This window comes from Heterodontus francisci, chromosome 40 (assembly GCF_036365525.1).
Source record: "Heterodontus francisci isolate sHetFra1 chromosome 40, sHetFra1.hap1, whole genome shotgun sequence".
Classification (NCBI taxonomy): Eukaryota; Metazoa; Chordata; class Chondrichthyes; order Heterodontiformes; family Heterodontidae; genus Heterodontus; species Heterodontus francisci.
In genome coordinates, this window is record NC_090410.1 from 16674548 (window position 1) to 16688772 (window position 14225).

General features: G+C 41.9%; 1 protein-coding gene across 1 annotated transcript in view; it reads left to right on the plus strand.

Moving 5' to 3' along the window:
• LOC137353168 (ryanodine receptor 1-like) overlaps positions 1-14225 on the plus strand; it is a 535610-nt gene that overhangs the window by 176434 nt on the left and 344951 nt on the right. Inside the window, exons 30-33 of the mRNA XM_068019216.1 lie at positions 1233-1594; positions 5246-5372; positions 8892-9052; positions 10751-10916. Of these exons, the coding sequence (XP_067875317.1) occupies positions 1233-1594; positions 5246-5372; positions 8892-9052; positions 10751-10916 (816 nt within the window). The remainder of the gene's footprint in view (positions 1-1232; positions 1595-5245; positions 5373-8891; positions 9053-10750; positions 10917-14225) is intronic.

A 14225-nucleotide genomic window follows, 5' to 3' on the forward strand; every position in this document is an offset into this window, starting at 1 on the left:
GCATGAGTGTTTCCAGCATTTTCTATTTTCATTTTTCTACACTGCTGCTTGGTATGAGGAAAGATTTGAAAAACTGGAGCTGTTTTCATGAAAACAGAGGGTGATTTGGCAGAGGTATTTAAAGTCATGAAGGGATACGATGAAGTAAATAGAAACAGACTTTTTCCACAAATTGAGAGATCGAGAATGAATGGACATTGATGAGATTAAATGCAATAGGTTTGGGATAGGCGGTGGGCATAGACCTTTTACACGGAAAGTTGTGAGGCAGTGAAACATACTATTGTAGTTGGTCATTGATGCAGAGATCATGCCAACATTAAGAATAGGTTAGATGGTTGAAAGAAAGGGGATAAAGAGATATGGAAAATGGCAGGAACAGGGAAAATTAGGACTACTGCTCATGTCGAGGATAAATACAAACACGGACTTGTTGGATTGAACAGCTTAACTCTGTTATGCAATTTCTATGTAGTAGTGTTTTCAACCTTTCTCTGGCATATATCTGTGCTTTGATTGGATTTTCCCTGTTTGAATGATTTTATATTTATCTTTATCATTCTAAATATCTTTTTGTGAAATTTGAATGACTATATGTATGCGTAATTAGAGGAGACAGTGGCATAGCAGTAATATTACTTGACTAGTAATCCAGAGGCCCAGGCTAATGCCCTGGCGGCACTGGTTCAAATCGCACCTCAGCAGCTAGTAGAATTTAAATTCAATTAATTAATAAAAATCTGGAATCAAAAGCTAGTCTCAGGAATGGTGCCGTGAAACTATCATTGTCATAAAAATCCATATGGTTCACTAATGTCCTTTAGGGAAGAAAGTCTGGCTTACAGGTAACTCCAGACCCACAGCAATGCAGTTGACTCTTAAATGCCCTCTGAAATGGCCTAGCAAGCCATTCAGTTGTCAAGGGAAATTGGGGATGGCCAACAAATGCTGGTCTTGCCAGCGAAATCCACATCCCATGAAAGAATTTTTTTTAAAATCACAATAGTTCTGATTAGTCAATATAATTGGAGTTGATGCTTAACCTCTGTGTAACATCCATTAGTTGAAAGTGAAGTTGCGTTTGAAAACCAGTGTTCTCGTTGGAAAATTGCCCTCAGCACGAATTAAAATTAATTCTATCAGAAGACAAATTATATTGTATTGTTGTATTGACTTCCTTTAGTTTAGTTGTGAAATTATTTAACTTGAGCATTTTATCTGCATATACACAGGTTACAAGGATTGATGGGACAGTTGACAACCCTCCTTGCTTGAAAGTTTCTCATAAAACTTTTGGGTCTCAGAACAGCAAGACTGACTTGCTGTTCTTTCGACTCAGCATGCCCGTTGAGTTCCATGACACGTTCAAATGCACCCCTGGAACTACACCATTGACCAGAATGACAATCCCAGAAGAAGAAGTAGAAGATATTGATGTGGATTCAGAGTTTGAAGTTCTTAAAAAGTCAGCCAGCCGGACTCAAGCTGAAACACCGACCAATGAAAAGGACGGCTCTAAGGAAGCACCCAAAGAGTTGGCCAAGACAGAGAATGATAAAGATTCCTCCTCTGAGAAAAGTAAATCAAAAACTAGGTTAGTATTTTTGAGGTTTTTTGGATAGATCTAAGTGGTTGCTGAGATAAACAAACCTGAGCAACGGGTACTAGTTGCTAGTGGAAGTTTTTTGTTGTGTTGGTTTCAGGAACCAATTAGAAAGTTTTAGATTATATTTAGATATGATTCCAGAAGATAATTCCATGTCTTTCAAAATCTTCTTCACAATTTGCCAACCTCCCCGCCCCCACCTTCCCCAATTTGATGTCATTAGCAAATTTCGATCATGTTGTCTTAAAATCCAAGTCCATATATTTGTGTATAATAAATAAAAATGGCCCAGTTTAGACCTTTGTGGATGCTATATCTTTCCAGTCCAAAAAACCTTTTATATAGCCCTACCCTCTGCTTTCTATCTTTTAGCCATCTCTCTAACTATGGGGGCACATTCCCCTTTTCCATGAGGATTTACATTTGCCAGAAGTTTCTTCTGTAGTATTTTCTGAAATACTTATTGAAAATCCTTAAACATCACATTCACTGCATTTCTACAATCAACCTTATTTACGTGTACAGCTTTTAACTAGAAACATAATATACCGGCTACATCTTAAAACAAAATATCCAACACAGAAAGGGAAATGCTGCCCCATTTGTATAGATAAAAGATATGCTGACAAAGTTTACCTTTTCAAAGTTATCAGTTCTGTGAGCTGGAGGACACATATAAGATCAACTTTTCCTTCCTGTTTGGACCAGTTCAAATCAAAATTTACATTTCTGCTCTGGAATACATATGCTTGCTCCCGATTGGTGACATTATAGGATGACTGAGCAGAAAGGGATATATGACCTCAGATCTCAGAGATCGAGAGTTATACAGCACAGAAACAGGCCTTTTGGCCTATCATGTTCGTGCCGGCTGTCAAGCGCCTATCTATTTTCCAGCACTTGGCCTGTAGCCTTGTATGCTATGGCGTTTCAAGTGCTCATCTGAATACCTATTAAATGTTGTAAGGGTTCCTGCCTCTCCCACCCCTTCAGGCAGTGTGTTCCAGATTCCAACCACCCTCTGGGTGAAATTTTTTCCTCGAAACCTCCCGCCCCTTACCTTAAATCTATGTCCCCGGTTATTAACACCTCCGCTAAGGGAAAATGTTTCTTCCTAGCTATGCCCCTCGTAATTTTGTATACCTCAATCAGGTCACCCCTCAGCCTTCTCTGCACTAAGGAAAACAACCCTAGCCTATCCAGTCTCTCTTCATAGGCAACATCCTGGTGAATCTCCTCTCGCCGTCCAATGCAATCACATCCTTCCTATAGTGTGGCGACCAGAACTGTACACAGTACTCCAGCTGTGGCCTAACTAGCATTTTATACAGCTCCATCATAACCTCCCTGCTCTTATATTCTATGCCTTGGCTAATAAAGGCAAGTATCCCATATGCCTTCCCAACCACTTTATCTACCTGTGCTGCTGTCTTCAGTGATCTATGGACAAGTACACCAAGGTCCCTCTACTTCCTACCATCCATTGTATATTCGTTTGACTTGTTAGTGATCCCAAAATGCATCATCTCACACTTCTCAGGATTACTACTGCTCTGCCCATCTTACCAGACCATCTATATTGTCCTATAATCTAAGGCTTTCCTCCTCACTACAACACCACCAATTTTCGTGTCATCTACAAACTTGCTGATCATACCTGGGATATGCATGTCTAAATCATTAATGTACAATACAAACAGCAAGGGTCCCTGTGGTACACCACTGGTCACAGGCTTCCACTCGCAAAAACAACCCTCGACCATCACCCTCTGCCTCCTGCCACTAAGCCAATTTTGGATCCAATTTACCAAATTGTCCTGGATCCCATGGCATCTTACCTTCTTGACCTATCTCCCATGTGGGACCTTATCAAAAGCCTTACTGAAGTCCATGTAGACTACATCAACTGCTTTACCCTCATCTACACACCTATTTACCTCCTCAAAAAATTTAATCATATTTGTTAGACATGATCTCCCCCTGACAAAGCCATGCTGACTATCCTTGATTAATCCCTGCCTCTCCAAGCGGATATTAATCCTGTCCCTCAGAATTTTTTCCAATAGTTTCCTTACCACTGATGTTAGACTAACTGGCCTGTAATTACCTGGTGTATCTCTATTACACTTCTTGAATAATGGTACCATATTTGCTGTCCTCCAGTCCTCTGGCACATCTCCTGTTGCCAGAGAGGCTTTGAAAATTTGTGTCAGAGCCCCTGTAATCTCTTCCCTTGCCTCACATAGCAGCCTGGGATTTTTCTCATCTGGGCCTGGGGATTTATCCACTTTTAAGCCTGCTAAAACTGCTAATGCCTCCTCCCTTTCAATACTAACTTGTTCAAGTATATCACAATTCCCCTCTCTGGTCTCTACACCTACATCTTCCTTCTCCATAGTGAACACAGATGCAAAGTAATCATTTGAAACCTCACCTATATCCACTGGCTCCACACACACAGATTGCCCCTTTGGTCCCTAATGGGTCCTACTCTTTCCCTGATTATCCTCTTGCCCTTAATATACTTATAAAACACCTTGGGATTTTCCTTTACTTGCTCACCAGTGTTTTCTCATGTCCCGTCTTCGCTCTCCTAATTACTATTTTAAGTCCCACCCTACACTTTCTATACTCCTCTAGTGCCGCTGCTGTTTTCAGCTCTCTGAATCTGGCATAAGCCTCCTTTTTTTTTTCCCCCTTATCCAATCCTCTATATCCCTTGACATCCAGGGTTCCCTGGACTTGTCGGTCTTACCCTCACCGTTACTGGAATATGTTGGCCCTGAACTCTCACTGTATCCTTTTTGAATGACTCCCACTGGTCTGATGTTGACTTTCCTACAAGTATCTGCTCCCAGTCCACTTTGGCCAGATCCTGTTTTATCATATTGAAATCGGCTTTCCCCCAATGCAGTGCCTTTATTTCCGGTCCATCTTTGTCCTTTTCCATAACTACCTTAAATCTTACAGAGTTATGGTCACTATCCCTGAAATGCTCCTCCAGTGCCACTTCTACCACTTGTCTGGCTTCATTACCTAAGATTAGGTCCAGTACCGCCCTTTCTCTTGCAGGACTTTCTACGTGCTGACTCAAAAAGCTGTCCTGTCCGCACTTTAAGAATTCCGCCCCCTTTAAGCCTTTTGCGCTAAGACTGTCCCAGTTAATATTGGGGAAGTTGAAATCCCCTACTATTATTATGCTATTATTTTCACACCTCTCTGAGATTTGCCTACATATCTGCCCCTCTATCTCTCTCTGACTGTTTGGAGGCCTTATACTTACACTTCCAGTAAAGTGATTGCCCCCTTTTTGTTTTTAAGTTCTACCCATATGGCCTCATATGAGGAACCTTCTAAGATATCATCCCTCCTTACTGCAGTAATTGACTCCTTACAGAAGAGAAAAATTAGATTTTTAAAAAGAGTCAAACAAATTCTTGTATTTTTGAACATAAAAATACTTCCCCATATATTCCTGCCCCTTTAAAGAATGTTGGGTTTTGATACTTCTGGTTTAACGGACCTATTTAGAAGGAATTTGTCTTTATCAGTTTTGATTGCAGTATTCCCACTGTTTACAATTTAATGTTGGAAGACATTGGTTTATGTTATGATGCATTTTCATTTGCTGCATTTTAGGTTCTTATTCAAAAAGAAACCCGCCTTTATTGCTCCACCACCAGTTATACCGACTGTCCCCCGACTGATAGAGGATGTTGTACCAGATGACAGGGATGACCCAGAGATTATTTTGAACACGACAACAGTAAGTAATCAACTGGAAAGTGTAAAAAAAATTGCAAAATGATGAAATAGCTAAACCCATTTCATTCAAAGCTTCTGACTGCAGATGAACATTTCTAAAGTCGCAAAGCAATTATGAACATTATTCATAAGACAGCAAATATTGTGACCTATTTTCAAATAAGGTTGAGCTATCCAAATTAAGTGCACTATAAGAAGTCCTAGTATTTAATTTATGAGGACAGATGATTATAACATTTTATTTTTCTGCAAATGCCCTTGAGCTGACAAATATTTTGGACTTTTACATCTGCTCTCAAGACAACACATGCTACAACTAGCAGCATAGATGTTTACAGCACAGAAGGAAACAATTTGGTCCATCACATCTCATAGAGTCATAGAGTTTTACAGCACAGAAACAGGCCCTTCGGCCCAACCTGCCTGCGCCGATCATCAAACACTTGTCCAAACTAATCCTATTTCCCCTCACTTGGCCTGTAGCCTTGTATGCTATAGAATTTCAAGTTCTCATCTAAATAACTCTTAAATGTTGTGAGTGTTCCTGCCTCTACCATCCCTTCAGGCAGTGTGTTCCAGATTCCAACCACCCTCTGGGTGAACATTTTTCCTCAAATCCCCTCTAAACCTCCTGCCCCTTACCTTAAATCTATGCCCCCTGGTTATTGACCCCTCCGCTAAGGGAAAAAGTTTCTTCCTATCTATCCGATCAATGCCCCTCATAATTTTGTATACCTCAATCAGGTCCCCCCTCTGCCTTTTCCGTTCCAAGGAAAACAACCCCAGCCTATACAGTTTCTCTTCATAACTGAAATGCTGCAGCCTAGGCAACATCATGGTGAATCTCCTCTGCACCCTCTCCATTGCAATCACATCCTTCTTATAGTGTGGTGCCCAGAACTGTACACAGTACTCCAGCTGTGGCCTAACCAGCATTTTATACATATCCATTGTAACCTCCCTGCTCTTATATGCTATGCCTCGACTAAAAAAGGCAAGTTTCCCGTATGCCTTCCTGACCACCTTATCTACCTGTGCTGCTGCCTTCAGTGCTCTATGGACAAGCACCCCAAGGTCCTTCTGACCCTCTGTACTCCCTAGGGTCCTACCATCCATTGTATATTCCCTTGCCTTGTTAGTCCTCCCAAAGTGCATCACCTCACATTTCTCAGGATTAAATTCCATTTGCCACTGCTCCGCCCATCTTACCAGCCCATCTATATAGTCCTGTAATCTAAGGCTTTCCTCCTCACTATTTATGACACCACCAATTTTCCTGTCGTCTGCGAATTTACTGATCATGCCTCCTATATTCACATCTAAATCATTAATGTACACTACAAACAGTAAGGATCTCAGCACCGATCCCTGCGGTACCCCACTGGCCACAGGCCTCCATTCGCAAAAACAACCCTTGATCATCACCCTCTGCCTCCTTCCACTAAGCCAATTTTGAATCCAATTTGCCAAAATACCCTGGATCCCATGGGCTCTTACTTTCTTAACCAATCTTGCATGCGGGACCTTATCAAAAGCCTTACTGAAGTCTTTGTAGACTACATCAACTGCTTTACCCTCATCTACACATCTAGTCACATCCTTGAAAAATTCAATCAAATTTGTTATCTCTGTACCAGCCCTTTACAGAGCAATCCAAAACTAATTCCACTGCACTGCTCTTTCCATTGTTTTGTATCTCCCATTGCTTCAAATACTTACCCAATCATTCTTTAAAAGATGTCGTGGTGTCTGCCTCAACAATTCCCTATGCCAACTATACTCTGCAAGAAGAATTTACTTCCAAACTCTCATTACACTTTATTCGTGACAATTTTACATTACTGACCCCATATCACTTACTCCTCAACCAGAGGAAATAGTTGCTATTTTTTTCACCCATCAAGGGCGATCATAATTCAAATAACTGCCATTAATTTTTTTCAAACTTTGCTCTGGTATCTCGAGTCTATAGAGTTTCTGATCCCTGGTATCATCCTGGTGAATTAATGCTATGGGCTTCCTCTGGCTTCAATGTCCTTTCTACAATGGGGTGCCCAAAATTGCACAGAGTACTTTACCTGGGTCTAACTATATTGCCTTGTTCTTGTACTTTGTCTTTATAAATCTCGAAATGCTGTTGGCATATTTTAACTACTGTATCACTTGTGCTTTCAAGGAATTATATTTTTGTAACCCTTGATTTTTTTTGTTTTCCTTCACACTCTTCATCTTTCCATTCAATATGTACTCCCCACTGCTGTTTCTCTTCTTAAAAATATTAAGTTGCATCTAGCCCTGTCCACCTTTCACATTAATCTATCCATGTCCTCCTTAAATCTTTTCCAGTCCACCTTGCTGTTTGCCAAGCCCCCTCTTTTGCATTGCCAGCACATTTGGTTAGTGTGTTCCCAAGTCAAGGTGAAAGTCACCTAAATATTGAGAACAAAAGTGGGCCCAGCATTATCAGCTGTTTTCCAATCAAAGTATTCGTTTTTTTGGTTTTATTTCAGGATATAGACTGTATTTCCCATCCCGAGTTGCCCTGAGAATGTGGTAGTGAAGCACAACTTGCCACTGCAGAGGATTAAGAAGCTGTCGCATATAGCCGAGACCATATAAGGGTGGCAGGTGACTTTCTGTGGGAGACATTAGTGAGCCTTTTTATCCTGGTGCAGTTTCACAACTCTGGAGTGCGATGTGAATAGTTGAATTTTATTCTCGCGACGGGGGTCCCAATGGTGGGCTGGAAGGTGGGTGGAGACCCCACCTCAGCCCTCCATTGGACCCCCATTGCAATTCCATGGCAGCCAATTAACTGCCTGCCGTCAGGGACTCCATCCCTCTAAGGGACAAGCTCCTGCCTCCAGAGGTGCTGGCCAATCCGAAGACCATCAGCTGTGCAGTACCGACAGCACCACGGGGAGCATTGGTGACTGCAGTTACTGCAGGATGCCCAGGGACGGGTGAGTGGGATCAGGGTCCCACTCTGGCACCCTGGGCTAGTCAGGCAGGTCCTGGCAACTGGCTGGGGTGTGGGGTTCTTCCTTGGGGGCCCCTCCGGGAGCACTGGATTGCCCCCAAAGGAGGGAACTCGCCCAACCCTGCTAGGAGGCCGCCAGGTTTTACCTGGCAGTGTCTTCCCTCGGCGATGGGCCTCTCTGTCCTCCATTAACTTGAGATGGAGGCACTTAAGGGTCTCAATTGGCCTGGGGTGTGTAGGTTGTCCTCGGTCTTCCCCACCCCAGACTAAATTGGAGGACGGCGGGAAGGCATTCTGCAGACCCTCCCACCCCCCTCCCCACCTAGCCATGCGATTTTTATCGAACCTCCCACCTCTGTCCCCACCTTGAGGGGGCCCATAAAATTCAGCTCATCCTCTTAGTTGCTCGTCCAGTACATAAACCAATACATTACTATAGACTGTGTATTACTACAACAGACCTCACCCTCAGTCTAACAAATATCTTTGATAAACCCTAGTCTGGTATTTCTAGTTTCTAATTTTGTTTTCTTCTGGCAGTATTACTACTCAGTGAGAATATATGCTGGGCAGGAACCAGGCGGAGTGTGGGTTGGTTGGGTGACCCCAGACTTTCATCAATATGATGGCAACTTTGATTTAACCAAAGTTCGCACAGTCACCGTCTCGGTGGGAGATGACCAAGGAAAAGTCCATGACAGGTATGTGAGTTAATAGACTCAACTTTATAAACCAACTTATTCCAAATTTCCAAGCAGTTTTCTGTTCGTGTCTTGCAAACAAATTCTAGATATAAATTCTGAACTCTTTCACTCCCAACCCAACTCAATAATATATATATTTCAAGATATACATCTTCAATTATTTCCTGTAGTATTGCTTCATTTGCATACGTTATACTTAGTCCATTTCACGTGGAGTAATGGCCTCATTGCATTAAATCTAATTACTAATACAAATTACATAACAATTGTGATGAGATCTAGCAATTAAATAATTGTCAAATCAATATCTGAATAAATTAAGGATTGATAAAGTATTTGCCTGATACTTTTTCATCATTTTGAAAAAATTAAATGCTGAAAAATATGAACTCCACGAAGAATTATTTAACCAAATTTATGAAAAATACAGGGTAAGGAAATAGAATTATAAATGAAATTATGATGATAGCAAGATCTGGGTGATAAAAACCATTAGAAAGATATTGAGCAACATTGTAAACCATTGGAGCAAGTTATCAACCTCATGTTAACTCCAACCGTGAAACCTTCTATATAATGTATATAAGTGCAATTTCTGGTTGGGAAACATATTTTCTGGCAAATATTGTGTGCCAAGGTAGATAGTTACTCTTCATAAACTCCTCCAATAGAATTGTATGTGTAATATATGTTGCAGTGTTAGTTTATTTCAGTGAGGGTAGCACACTCTATATTTTACATCAATATTATGCATTATTTACAATTCAAAGCTACTTTTCATATTATTCTTGAGTATAATCATAAGGGTTTTTTGGCAGTTTAAACTGTTGTACTTTATAGCAGTATTTTAAAAAGAAAAACAGTTATGGTGAATTGCTCACCATGTCATTCATGAGTAGCTCCTGGTACTTACCATCACTGAGCAAGAGTTCAACCAGTACTTGTCAATTGTTTTAAGTACCAAAGTGGCTGTCCTCCTTGAGTGGGGCTTATATGGAATCAACCTGCTTTCAAGCTGACATTTGTAAGTGAGGATTGTCAATAATCATTTCTAAGCTAATATCTTTCTAAACAATGAGGAGCACACCGACGCACTGAGCAGGCAGTTTCATACAGTTAGGATTTTTTACACCCATAAGTTCTTTGTCAATTCTCAGAATACAGCTCAACTAAATTGCAATGCGCAATATGACCTTTTGCTTAAAACTCAATCTGTTTAGGGTAATTTGCCATTTACCATTTCTGCATAGTTTAGCTGTATGCAAGGCTAGGGAGGGCAGTTTTTTTTTAAACTATGGGCATATGTGCACTTTGAATTGGATGGAGACCACCCAAATTAATTCTATTTGTTTTATCCAACTCCCAGTCCAATAGATGTACTAATGGTGCATTCAAACTAAAACAGTAGCATCATTGTTGAACCAGTTTCATTTTGCACGACTGATGCAGTCTTCGTATAAAGGCACAATTTGACACTGGAGGAGTAACACTCGGTGGGATTGGTAGTCTCACTTTTTTTTTACTGTGGATTAGTTCAAACCTTCACACCTAATTACATTGCAGTTTTCATATTAAATTTAGCTTCTCAGCAATATTAAACATGTGGACTTTGAATGTACTGTAAGATACTTACATTCCTTTTTTGCAGCACAGCAAGATATTTATGTAGCGTTGACAGTTTTGTTCTCTCTACAGTATGAAGCGCAGCAATTGTTACATGGTCTGGGGAGGTGAATTTAGTAGCAACTCCCAGCAAGCAAGCCGCAGTAATGTCGATCTGGAGATTGGATGCCTCGTTGATTTGGTTACAGGTCTCATGACTTTCACAGCTAATGGAAAAGACATCAACACCTACTACCAGGTAATGGCAGTTCCTTGTCAATAGTTAGGTAGATAAGGAAATCAGTTTTTACTTAAGGAACAAGTGCATAGTTAGGAACAGATGTAGGCCATTGAGCCCCTTGAGTCTGTTCTGCCATTCAGTGAGATCATGGCTGATCTGTATTTTATCCATCCCACCTGCCTTTCCTCCATTTCCTTTTATATTCTTGTCTAGTAAAAAATCTGTTGACCTTAGATTTAAAATTATTAATTGAGCTAGCATCTACTGCTCAAATCACTCCTTAACCTTCTATATTTCAGGGAATACAAATCTAGTTTATGTAATATCTCCTCATAATTTAACCATTGGAGCCCTGGTAATATTCTGGTGAGTCTGTGCTGCACTGCTTCCAAGGCCAAAAAAATATTTAAGGTGCGATGCCCAGAACGGTGAACAGTATTCCAGATGTGATCTAGCCAGGGCTTTGTTTCGCAGCCCTTTCTCTTACATGAACAAGGTTTAAAAGGAACACTGGGCCCCAATGAAACTGTATCTCCAATCAAGGACTACAGCGAACTCGTAGCACAGTAACAAGAGATTGCCTCAAACTGTTCTACTTATCTTTTCTTCTGCTCTTTTCTGTCCCTATTTGCATGTTTGTATTGCGTGTGCATTATATAGTGGGCGCGGTGTATATCCGTAGGCGTTGACCGTATTAGAGTTTAAGGTTTAGTAAATTTCATCTTTCTTCTTTAAACCAAAGAAAACCTGTTTGTGCTTATTTCTTTGCCTTATAATTGGGGAGTTGTGAACAAGGATTCACAAAAGGGGGAGTTCAAAACGCAGTGTGTTTAAAATTAAGCCGTTACAATAAGACCAGGTGAAGATAGTAACAGATCCCTAGACGCCTTTCTCACCTGGTTGTAACAGAAATTGGGTGCTATCGTCTGTAATTTTACTCACAGACGAACAAGTGAAATTGAATGTGGGAAGCCAAATCGTTCCCAATCAAAAAGAGCAAAGGATAATACAGGTTTTCTTGTGGTTGTGTGTGATTGAATACTAACATGTCTGCAACTGAAGCGAGTAGCTCTCCAAGCCACGGCGACTTAACTTGGGATAAGTTAAAAGCTCTGTCTATGGAGGAGTTGAGGAAAATGGCTGTGCAGTGTGGGATCATTGTACATGGCAAGGCTAGGAAGTCTGAACTCCTAATACTAGTGGCCATTTATCCCTTGAATCTGAAGAGGCAGAAACAGACTTGGAAGCAGAATCCGACAGGGTATTGTTCGCAAAGATACAATTGGAACAGAGGAAACTTGAATTTGAGGAAAGAGAAAGACAAGAGAGGGAGAAGAGAGGGCCTTCCAAAAGGAACGTGAAGAGAAAGAAAGACAGGAGAAGGAACGAGAGAGAGCAGAGAGAGTGAGAAGGAATGCGAAGAAAGAGAGTTACGGCGGCTTGAGTTAGTTGTGGTGGGGTGGGGGGGGATGCAACAGAGTAACCCTAATGAAAGCATGGCCAATATGGAGGAACATAATTCAGGGCTGGGTACAAAATTGCTAAAACTCACTCAATTAATTCCAAAATTCAATGAGGAAGATGTGGAAACATTTTTTTGTGTCTTTTGAGGAAGTGGCAAAGCAGCTAAAATGGCCAGCTGAGATCTGGTCTCTCTTACTGCAAAGCAAGCTAATTGGAAAAGCCCGTGAGGTTTATTCCTTGTTGCCAGATGAGAGTTCATCAAATTATGAACTGATCAAAAATGCTATCCACGGGGCGTATGAATTAGTATCCGAAGCCTATCACCAGAAGTTTAGAATCCTCAAAAAGCAAGCCAGTTAATTTTATCTGGAATTTGAAAGAAGTAAGCAGCTGGCTTTTGTCCAGTCGCTGAGGGCTTTAAAAATACAACTCAGCTATGAGACGCTCAGAGAATTAATCCTGTTGGAGGAACTTAAAAACTCTCTCCCATTCTCAATAAAAACCCATGTAGAGGTGCAGCGGTTCAGGCAAGCGGCCGTTCTGACCTATGAATTTATATTAATTTACAAATCGGTTTCCCAGAGGAGGACCTTTCCTGATCACTCTCTCAAATCTGAAAAGGACAAAGGGTGGGGAGGTGATATTCGCCCAGGCAGTCCTGGAAAAGAAAGGAAAGCAGGAGACACGGGGGACCCTCCTCCAGCCAAAGAGCAAGAGTAAGACCCAGAGACCTGTGTGCTTCCATTGTAATCAAACAAGGCATTTAAAAGCTGACTGCTGGAAACTAAAGGGGAAACCGGTCATGTTAATCAGGGCTCACCCGCTCAGTGCAAGAGGGACCCTGATGGAAAACACAGAACAAGCTGTGGCTTTAATTGCAGTAAGAGTGCAACCCAGGAAGCTGACTACGGCCAGTGCAGGAAAAGTTAATAGGATCAGGGTTTTGTATTTGAAGGGAAAGTAACCCCATATCCCTCGAGTGGGGCAAGCAAGCCCATAGTGATTCTTCAGGACACGGTCCACCAGATCCCTTTTACTGGGAAAAGACTTCACCTTTCCTCCAGAGAGTGCAGTGAACACCAAAATGGTGGTGAATGGTATTGGAGGGCAGTGTATGCCTGTACCTGTACACTGGGTGCACCTGGAGTGCGACCTAGTTTCGGGACAGGTGAATGTAGGGATTGTCCCTAGTTTGCCTGTGGCCGGGGTTGATCTGCTCCTAGCTAATAATCTGGCGGGGTGAAGGTCGTAGCCACCGCCCCCCCCCCCCCGCCCCCCCCCACTAGTGCAAGAAAGACCGCAGGAGTTCAGAGATGCAGGGCAGTGGCAAGAGACGGTCCCCTGCAGAGTCCCTAAATGTGTAGTGGATCAGGCCATGATCAAACCAGCTCCCCCAGAGAAGACTGCATTGGCACTTATTTGGAAAGTTAGGAGACCCAGGGAATGAATTAAATGGATTTTCCCTCGGTGAGGCTGTTGTGAGGTCGGGGAACACCCAAATGTCCTGCAGTTTTTTAACCGCTTGGGCTTGCTTCACAAGGCCGCAGCCTATGAGAGCAGTAGGTGTAGTGGGGGAGTGAGATAGATCATTGGGGCCAGGGTACCAATCACAATGATGGCAGGAGAGATATGCTGGTCACAGGGGTCTGATGGTGGTCAGCAGGGTGGAGGGTGAGCAGACAGATCACAGGGATGGGGAGGTGTGGGAGATGCAGTTTACTGCACAGCTTGTGGAGTTAGAGCTATATTAGCCTTTATTGCAAGAGGATTTGAGTACAGGAGTAGTGAAGTCTTGCTTCAATCGTATAGAATTTTGGTTAGACCGCACCTGGAGTACTGTGTGCAGTTTTGGTCCCGTTACCT